This window comes from Papaver somniferum, chromosome 2, assembly GCF_003573695.1.
Source record: "Papaver somniferum cultivar HN1 chromosome 2, ASM357369v1, whole genome shotgun sequence".
Taxonomy (NCBI): domain Eukaryota; kingdom Viridiplantae; phylum Streptophyta; class Magnoliopsida; order Ranunculales; family Papaveraceae; genus Papaver; species Papaver somniferum.
The window spans coordinates 98,149,095-98,159,152 of NC_039359.1; the positions used below are offsets into that span (position 1 = coordinate 98,149,095).

Genomic DNA, 10,058 nt, shown 5'->3' on the forward strand with positions numbered 1-10,058 from the left:
CAAAAATATCATGAGAAAGAACAGACAATCTGGGAAACGGGACTCATGAACCGAAACCCGAGATAATTTAACCATTCAAGATGGAAATTCTCTTCAAGGAAATAATGCTCTCATAGTTTCTCTTGATAACCCTGATGAGTAATAGAAAACAAACGTAATAAAAAGTAATATGCAAGAATTATATTTAAATAAATGATTGAATTGACACTATAAACATATATATTATGAACCCATCAAAAATACAAAATGTTCAGCTGATTAAGAAAGCACATCGATTAGCCGAACTTGTAACTTGTAAGTTGGCGCGAAATATACAAAAAAGAAGTTCGACTAACAAGTATTGTGTTTCGAATGAGCCAATCTGTTCATATACCAGTTAGGTTCGGCTAGTAACTAATAGCCGAACTGTTCATCATAAAGATCATCTTTCACATTTATCAACAATCTTTTGAATAATTCAACCTGCAATTGGATATTAAACATCATCTTCCACATTTATCAACAAAAAGAAAAAATAAGGACTTTTCTCTCCACTTTATCTTCTTCTTCTTCTATAGTAACACAATCAATCTCTTTAAAAGAAAATTACCATCCTAAATTAACACTAACACCAACTTTAATCTAAGGGTATTTTTGTCTTTATGAAAAATTGCTGGATAGGAGGCACCTAGAAACGCTATTTCCTATCCTGTTGTTGTCCTATTGAATATGCCCCAAAGGTTTTGGGTGGTACGCCCAAATTAGGATTCATCCAAAGGGTGACCGCCAATCGACCACCCATGCCTTAAGGTTTGCCTCCTTCAATACGGTTAATACTACGAGCAACAAACAGATCTTATTCTTTTCTTGAATTCTCTCGACGATACTCCCTCTCTCTGAACAAGATACAACAAAACAAATTCAAAACTTATCCTGCGGATCCATCAATGAGAAGTTGTTGGATTTGTTTTACTGAATCTCGAAATTAACTGGTATTAGGTAAGTTCAGTTTTTATTTTTAAAAACCCTAGGGTTTTGATTTGGGGATTGAGGTTTTGATTTCGTATTCTTTCTGATGGTGTTTAGGTTAATTGATTAACTCTTCATCATTTACTTTTAATTTACTGATAGATTCTTTTTGTTCTTCATCATCTAATTCAATTTGTATTTTTTGTTTATTCGACCAGATTCGTTAGGGTTTTTTGAGATTGAAGAATAATAATTGTAGATTTGTTAGAATGGATGAGGTGAAACATCATCACCGGAAATCATCAAAGAAAGATAGTTCAGATAGGAAAGACAAGGATAGGAATGGTGTTGAGAAGAAGGAAAGAGATAGAGGAGATAGAGATAGAGAATCGTCTCGGCATCATCATCATCACCGGCATCATAGTAAGGAGAGGGGAAGTAGTGTGGATGAAAAACCTAGAGAAAAAAAACATAGAGATAGAGAATCTAAGAACAAGGATAAGGAGGAGCGAAGAAGTAGTCGAGAAGAGGAACGGAAGAAGGAGAAGGTGAAAGAGAGGGAAAGAGAGAAAGAGAAAGAAAGGGAAAGAGAGAAAGAAAGAGCTGCTGTTGAGAAGGAGAAAGAAAGGGAAAGGGAAAGAGAACGGGCAAAGGAGAAGGAGAAAGAAAGGGAAAGGGAGAAGGAAAGAGAACGGGCCAAGGAGAAGGAGAGGGAAAGAATTAGGGAGAAGGAGAAGCGAAGTAGGGAGTTAGAGAGATATGAAAACAATGATGATGGGAAGGAACATGATAGGAAACGAAGACGAAGAGAAGATGATCATAAAGAAAGAGAGCAAGAACGGGAGCGGGAAAGGAGCAGTAGGCACAGGGATGAGAATGATGAGCGAGAGCGAGAAAGGAGCAGTAGGCACAGGGATGAGAATGATGAATCAAGAAGGAAAAAGAGAGGGGACAGTGTGGACGTCAAAGAAAATGATAGGACAAGAGAAGAGGACTTGGAAGAAGAGCAACGAAAACTTGATGAAGAGATGGACAAGCGGAGGAGGAGAGTTCAAGAGTGGCAGGAATTAAAAAGAAAGAAGGAAGAATCTGAGAGAGGAAAGCAGGAAGAAGAAGAAAATGACGAATCAAAGTCTGGTAAGAAGTGGACCTTAGAAGGAGAGTCCGATGATGAAGAAGCTGTTCCACCTTCAAAATCAGATAATGAGATGGATGTCGATGAGGATTTGAAGCCTGTCAGTGGTGGTGAAGACACAATGGTTATTGATTCTAAAGACGAGGCTAAAGTCGAAAATGGTGGTGGTGAAGGTGAAAACGAGGAAGATGATATTGATCCCTTGGATGCATTTATGAACTCTATGGTGTTGCCAGAAGTTGAAAAATTGAATAACTTAGAGAATACATCTATTGCAGTTGATAGTAATTCTGAACCCCCTAAGAAGCTGAATAAGAAAGGCGGTCAAGTGAATGGTGATCAACAAAGGAAAGGTCAGAAAAAATCTATGGGAAGAATATTGCAAGGTGAGGATTCTGATTCAGATTATGAGGATCATCTGAGTGATGGTGTTGCTCCAGAAGACGAAAATGATGACGAGTTTATTAAAAGAGTGAAGAAGACAAAAGTGGAGAAACTTTCACTTGTTGACCATTCAAAGATTGAGTATCCTGATTTCCGTAAAGATTTCTATATTGAAGTCAAGGAGGTATCTAGGATGACACCTGAGGAGGTGATTGCTTACAGAAAAGAGCTTGAACTCAAGTTACATGGGAAAGACATTCCAAAACCAATTAAAACTTGGATCCAAACTGGGTTAACAAGTAGGATTTTAGATACTATAAAGAAGCTTGGTTATGAGAAGCCTATGCCAATCCAAGCTCAAGCGCTGCCAATAATTATGAGTGGCCGGGACTGCATTGGTGTAGCGAAAACAGGTTCCGGTAAAACCCTAGCTTTTGTTTTACCGATGTTGAGGCATATCAAGGATCAGGCGCCGGTGGTTCCAGGGGATGGGCCGATAGCCCTCATAATGGCACCTACAAGAGAACTTGTTCAGCAGATTCACGGTGATATCAGAAGGTTTGCCAAAGTGGCGGGAGTCACCTCTGTTCCTGTGTATGGAGGCTCTGGGGTTGCGCAGCAAATAAGTGAACTGAAACGTGGTGCAGAGATTGTTGTCTGTACTCCAGGCAGGATGATTGATATTCTTTGTACAAGTAATGGGAAAATTACGAATCTTCGGCGAGTTACATATCTAGTTATGGACGAAGCTGATCGAATGTTCGACATGGGTTTTGAACCTCAAATTACCCGCATTGTCCAAAATACTCGACCTGACCGTCAGACTGTTCTTTTTTCTGCTACTTTCCCTCGCCAGGTTGAGATTCTGGCACGTAAAGTCTTGACTAAGCCTGTTGAAATACAAATTGGAGGTAGGAGTGTTGTGAACAAGGATATAAGCCAATTGGTTGAGGTGAGACCGGAGAATGAGAGGTTTTTCAGGTTATTGGAGCTACTTGGAGAATGGTATGAAAAGGGTAAGATATTGATTTTTGTCCACTCCCAGGAAAAATGCGATTCTCTGTTCAAGGATATGCTTAAACACGGTTATCCTTGCCTTTCCCTTCATGGAGCAAAGGATCAGACAGATCGTGAGTCTACTATTTCAGATTTCAAGAGCAATGTATGTAGTGTATTGATTGCCACTAGCATTGCTGCCAGGGGTTTAGATGTAAAAGAACTAGAATTGGTCATCAACTATGATGTACCCAATCATTACGAAGATTATGTTCATCGTGTTGGTAGGACTGGTCGAGCAGGTCGAAAAGGATGTGCAATCACATTCATCTCAGAGGATGATGCTAGATATGCACCAGATCTTGTGAAGGCTTTGCAGTTGTCTGAGCAAGTTGTCCCTGACGATCTTAAGGCTCTGGCTGATGGGTTCATGGCAAAAGTAAATCAGGGGCTTGAGCAGGCCCATGGGACTGGTTATGGTGGAAGTGGTTTTAAGTTTAATGAAGAGGAAGATGAAGTGACAAAAGCTGCAAAGAAAGCCCAGGCAAGGGCACATGGATTTGAGGAAGAAAAATCGGATTCCGATTCCGAGGATGATGGGATACGCAAGGCAGGAGGAAATGATCTCTCGCTCCAGGCTGCTGCTGCTGCTCATGCGGCTGCCATAGCTGCAGCATCCAAGGCAAGTGTGGCTGCTGTGCCTCAGCCCGTCCAATATCTTCCAAATGGAGGGGTGGTCATGCCCGGTGTTATAGTCCCAGGCGGTCCTTCTCTAACTGGAGTTTTGCCCACTGCGGCAAATCCTCTAGTCGAGGGGGCAGCTCGTGCAACAGCAATAGCAGCGGCTATGAATTTGCAGCGTAATCTTGAGAAGATTACAAGTGATGCCATTCCTGAACACTACCAAGCAGAATTTGAAATCAATGATTTCCCCCAGAATGCCCGTTGGAAGGTAACCCACAAGGAAACTTTGGGTCCAATTTCAGAATGGACTGGAGCTGCCATTACTACTAGGGGGCAGTTTTATCCCCCTGGAAAGGTTCTTGGACAAGGAGAGCGCAAGCTCTACCTTTTCATCGAGGGACCAACAGAATCATCTGTCAAGAAGGCCAAAGCTGAAGTGAAACGTGTTCTCGAGGACATCACACGACAGGCAACATCACTTCCTGGTGCTTCTCAACCTGGCAAGTACTCTGTTCTGTAGAGAACCTTTTACCAAAAACCATTACAAGACCGAACTTTATATGCCTTTCTCTGTGTCCTGGTTCCATTTTCTTAAACTGTGACTTCGTTAGCTTAAAGAATTGTAGTGATAGCTGTAATAGTGATGTTTATATTCTGTCTAGAGAATTTTGCAGTTGCAGATTCTGAGAGTTTTGTCTATTTTTAGTGAGTGCAACTTTGTGCACCCTGGTGAACTCCCCTTTTTATTGGGGTTTTATTGTAGACGGATTCGTAAAACAGGGAATTTCATTTCCATATTAAATTACCATTTCTCTCTTCCAGTATTCTGATTCCTCTTTACTCTTCTCTTCAACTTCTCTCTAAGTCGTGCAAAAAACCCTCCTTTCCCCCTTTTTTTTTTCCTCTTCCTTTCTGATCATTTTTAACCATTTTAGTTTTAATTAGCCATTTTTCTCTTTACTCTCCTAATAAATATTAGGCAGAGTAAATTCAAGCACTGGACCTTTTTCTGGCATAGTGAGTTTCTCACTCTCGATTGCATGTTGTAATTCTGATATAAAATACTGTAAAACTGTAAATTATCTTCTGCTTGATGTAAATTTGGCTTGTAAAGTTGTAGATTCTGTACAAGGAACATGTAAGCCTTATAATGGCATAATCCAACAAGGATATTTCGTTTTGATCAGGTAAGCATCCGCTTCATGTAAGTCATGGTTATCTATGCCCCTTATGTATACTGGTGGGGCAAAATTAACAAGACGTATGCTTCATTTTAGTCAGTTTTTTATTTTTCACTTTGCAGTATATGAGCTCTGCGAGAAGAGGCCTCCAATCGATTTTGTCAATGTAGTACTGGCTACTGGGTAATGTTTTTCAGGTATGCGGCTGTTTCCCTTCATTCGCTGATACGTGGTGTTCCAAGTAAATAAGCCAAGAAATATTGTTTCTATATTTCACCTCCTTATAAGATTTTAACCAAGTGCCCGACTTTTTGTCAGTAACGTGCTTGAAAGAGCTCTTTGCCCCAACCACACGCCAAACTTCATCGTTGGTCAATACAAGATTGACCTGTGGCACAACAAGTCCTTCTGGATAGCTAGTAACCATCGTCGATGAATTAAAACAAACACCGAAAGGTTTAACGGAAGCAACGCGGGTGATATTCATGGCTTTATCCCTCTTCACATAAGGACTAGTGAAAGCCTTATTGATGTCTCCATAGCAGTAAAAGGAATTAGAGTGCTGAATTTCGTTCCACCAACTCCATTTTTTCTGTTAATAGATAACAAACTTTTGTGTATTGCGACTTTTTCATCATCTATCTTGATTGAGTTGACACCAATGTAGTAATCGCTAGAAAAATCTTGATGAGTGGGGTGTAAATGAAAGAAGGCCTCAACCTTTTCCTCCGCCAAAGTAGGCGTTGCCAAATTGAAAATCCAAAGCGAATTTCCAAGATGAAATGCAGCTGCAAATTGTTGGGTTAGGGGCCCTTTTTCCGTTGCTGATTGTGTTAAAATTAAGAAAAAAACCCTGATTGAACAGTCACAACATCTGAAAATTCTGAATCTCTCTGACCGCTGCTAGTTAACCGAGCTACTGTGTTAGTTGAGGAAATACTACATGTTTTGTTACAGCATTGCGGAATTTTAACGGTGTTGCTGCCGGCTGGCAAGCATTGGGGTGATTTACAATCCACTGGTTGGTATGACGATGAATCAACTTGTTGCTTTCGATCACAATGGATCGGGGAGGGGGCTTATGGGTATTGGGACTATTAGCCACTTCTTATAATTATTAAGCTAATAGTCCCGCATTGCCTAAAACCTCTAACCTCTATACACGTATTATTCTATGGGCCATTCTACTCATTGCTAATTGGTTTTGAGTTGGCCCAAAAATATTTCATGCTATCAGAGCGAGACCCATGCACGAGGGGCTTAAATTTAGATCGTCCTTACCCGTGAAGGGGAGTGTTAGGTATAATACCCAATATTTTTATTTACAGTTTTGGGTAAGATTTTACCCAACTAATTAGCTAACCATGTGGTCTAGGTTGTTTCCTTTGCCTTAGTCTAGCTTGGTTGTTTGAACTAGATAAGCTACATGATGTGGTTGTAAATAGCCATCTAATTTTGGTTTTAAATAAAAGATAATATAATTAAGAGAAAAATGAAAAGACAAATAGATAAAATAGTTAAGATAAATAAAATATTAAATAGGTGTTATTGTTAGTATTAGTATTAATATATGATTCATAACCAAAATTGGGAGAAAAAATATAGATTAGAAACCAAAGGTTGGAGAGAATGAGAAGGAGAGGAAGGAGATAAATTGGAGCTAGGGTTCTTGAGAGGAAGGCTTATTGAGAAAAACTCAATAGAGGCTTGATAGAATTGAGGTAGAATGTGAAACCCTTTCTCTTTTGATGTTTTTTTTTTCTTTGTGTATTTTCTTGTATGGTTTTGTATTGTTAGGTTACTGATAGATAACATGATTGGGTATTATTGGTAAAAATGTTAGAATAATCCACCATAGATTCACTGTTGAATTTTTGTTTGAATTTGAGTGATGGTTTCTGAAATTCTAGACAGTTTCGTTTTGCTGTAGTTTTAATGTTCTTAGGCAGTCTTAATGATGTTAAAATTATTGTAGGTCTTAACAAAAGTTATAGATAAACATCTTATCTTTTATTTTTCTTTAAAATTGCTTGATTTAAGTTTCATATGAATTTACTGAGAATATTTTGGTAACATGATGTTATCTGTCCAGTTTTTAGGATGATAATATAAAATCATTATCTTTTGATTGAGTCGTTAGTTTAATTTGAAATTCGGATATGTTATACACGATGATGTCAGGAATACTCACTAAAAATTTGAGATAGATCGGGTCAAATTATCACCCTCAATACTTGTTGTTTGTCGTATGATGTTAAGCCATGATTGCTTGTGTTGTTTGTAAAAACGATTTTCAAAAGGAAATGAGTTCATGTTTTTCCACTAGATGGAATATGGTTTCATGCTAACGACGGGTAATGATCCCCATGTAGGAACTTTTCTTTCCTGACCATCGATGGCGGTTATTCGTACTGGATAACGAAAACAGAACGAGTAATGATCCCTGAGAGCAGATGGGTATATGATCCCCATAGGAATATTTGTTCCTGACCATCGATGGAGGATGTCTGTGCCGAGAAACGATAGGTGGATGTACGAACCAAGATTTTCGTACCGTGAACTCATGGTTTTTTGGTGACAATGTTAATATGTGAATGTTTTTTTGAAACTTAAATGGATGATTTGTTGGTAATAATATTAATGTTGTGAACTCATAGAATGAATTCTAGATTGGATAATTTATCCAAAACAATGTTGGTATTGTGATTTTGAACATATCATTGATTCGCTGAAGTTGTATTGTGTTTATTGTTATATTTTGTCCTTGAAAAAATAATTATGTTTGCGCATCTTTAGAGAATTGGGAATGCATTCTATTGAGCTGTCATCTCACTCCAATTGATATATTTTGCAGATTTCATAAATGGAGGAATTGGAAGAAGTTAGTTAACTTGTGGACTGTTTTGTTTCTTGTCGTTGTTTGAAATGTAATCACATCTAAATATTATGTTGAGGATGTTGTTAGTGGATTCATTTTGTTTTATATTAAATTCATGTTGTTGTGTATGATGTAACAAATATATATAACAAAATATTTGCATAAGTCTCTTTCTGGCCCGTAATGCTTCGAATTCGGATCTCCATATGGGTTTGATTCTGGTACGGGACTCGGGGTGTTACATTGAGACTATTAGCCACTTCTTATAACTACTATAACTAAGCTAATAGTCTCACATTTCCTAAAACCTTTAGCCTCTATACACATATAACTCTGTGGGCCACTCTACTCATTGACAATTGGATTAACTTGATATTTTCATATGGGAGACAATCCTCGTATAATATTCACTACGAATCACTCCTTCACCTGAATATATAAAAGAGTTGGAGGCGAAGGATTATTGGAAGACCCCCATAGTAGAAGAAAATTAGCTCTAATTGGCAGTGCTTCCTTCATTTTGAAAGAGTGACACCACCCATAGGATTTTCTCTTGGTAGAATGTTGTCTCTAAAATACAAGAATACAATTTTTTTGTTTTTTAACAGTTGGACCATCTTCATAAATTAAGAACCTAACGGATGCATAACTTGTATTTTTTTTTTATTTTTTACATGCTTATTATGTTACTTTTTATGTAATTAAGGAGTGAATTGACGAGAAAGAAAATATAACTTACTTTAGACTTAAATGGAACTTGGTTAAGAAAGGACAAGAACCTGAATTGAAGATAAAATTAAAGAGTAAAAAGATCCTACCGATAAGCACATATCGATGGCCAAGAGCCAATATGAAGTTGGTGTATTGTATCAGGTCAACTATTAAGTCAGTCTTCATTCGTTTTAGGTAGATAGGTATCTTGTTAATTAGTCTTCCTATTGTTTCCATTTTTTTTTACGTATCTTTATCTCTGAAATCTTTTGTATCATGTATTCACCATAGATATCAATCGATGAAACTCATCTCATCATAGCTGTGAGAGAAACAATATTCAGTCTGTATTTCTTTATGGTATCAGAGCTAGGATAAGTTTTTCTCTCTCTCTTTTCAACTCCATTATTGGTGAAGGTAGGGTCCAAGGTCATATCTCAGTGGTGTCCTATCAACTCCAGTATGGAGGAAGTCAGGGGTTCGATATGCACCATAGAGGTTTGTATTTAAATTAGTTGTATAAATAGGTTTGGCGGGTTGGGTCTAGCAGTAGGGCTAGTCCAATTGGCTGGATTTGGGTAGGGGCCTGGGTCCGACTTTAGCCTAGTAAAAAAAAAAACGGGTGAAGGTGATCAAACTCCAGCAAAGGAGTCTCCAATCATCACTAAGTCTACCAAGGATACATGCATCTCATCGACCAGTACTTATTATGTTTATCCTGCTGATAATGTCACTATTGTATTATTTTTTCTTGTAATCACTATTGGTAATTATTGTACCTGGGTGAAAGGGATAAGCAAAGCCTTATGTACAAAACCTAATATAGGGTATATCGATGGTTCAATCAAGAAACCAAAAGTAGCATCAGATATCCCTTCTTGTCAACGATGCGACGATTTGGTTGGCAGTTGTATAACAAAATATGTGGATCCAAAAATCCAACCAAGTATCATGTCTTTTAATTCAGCTCGTGATATATGGTTGGATCTCAAAGCGCGTTTTTCTCATAGAAATGCTCATACGCTTTATGCTTTAAAACAATCCATCTTTTTACTTAAGCAAGATAACTTAAGTGTGTTGTTATATAGTTTTACTCGTCTCAGATCACTATGGGATCAACTGGATTCATTCCGACCACATG

General features: G+C 38.0%; 1 protein-coding gene and 2 long non-coding RNA genes across 4 annotated transcripts; all 3 read left to right on the forward strand.

Annotated features, from left to right (window-relative positions):
• Positions 1-807: 807 nt before the first annotated feature.
• LOC113348523 (DEAD-box ATP-dependent RNA helicase 42-like) lies at positions 808-4,968 on the forward strand. The gene is made up of 2 exons (XM_026592330.1): positions 808-978; positions 1,167-4,968. The coding sequence occupies exon 2, from the start codon at positions 1,218-1,220 to the stop codon at positions 4,665-4,667; it is 3,450 nt and encodes a 1,149-aa protein (XP_026448115.1). The 5' UTR covers positions 808-978; positions 1,167-1,217; the 3' UTR covers positions 4,668-4,968.
• A 62-nt stretch (positions 4,969-5,030) lies between these two features.
• Positions 5,031-6,056, forward strand: LOC113348524. Its single transcript, XR_003359707.1, has 3 exons — positions 5,031-5,334; positions 5,451-5,525; positions 5,647-6,056. It is a non-coding gene; the product is annotated as an uncharacterized LOC113348524 (long non-coding RNA).
• Positions 6,057-6,922: 866 nt separating this feature from the next.
• Positions 6,923-8,358, forward strand: LOC113353749. Of its 2 annotated transcripts, none has more exons than XR_003361506.1 (3): positions 6,923-7,049; positions 7,701-7,860; positions 8,183-8,358. It is a non-coding gene; the product is annotated as an uncharacterized LOC113353749 (long non-coding RNA). The 2 variants fall into 2 exon arrangements; XR_003361507.1 differs by having other exon boundaries at positions 7,701-7,854.
• Positions 8,359-10,058: the final 1,700 nt, after the last annotated feature.

Excerpts from the sequence above, each read along its gene's own strand:
- LOC113348523 (XM_026592330.1), top strand. The coding sequence starts at position 1,218 with ATGGATGAGGTGAAACATCATCACCGGAAATCATCAAAGAAAGATAGT.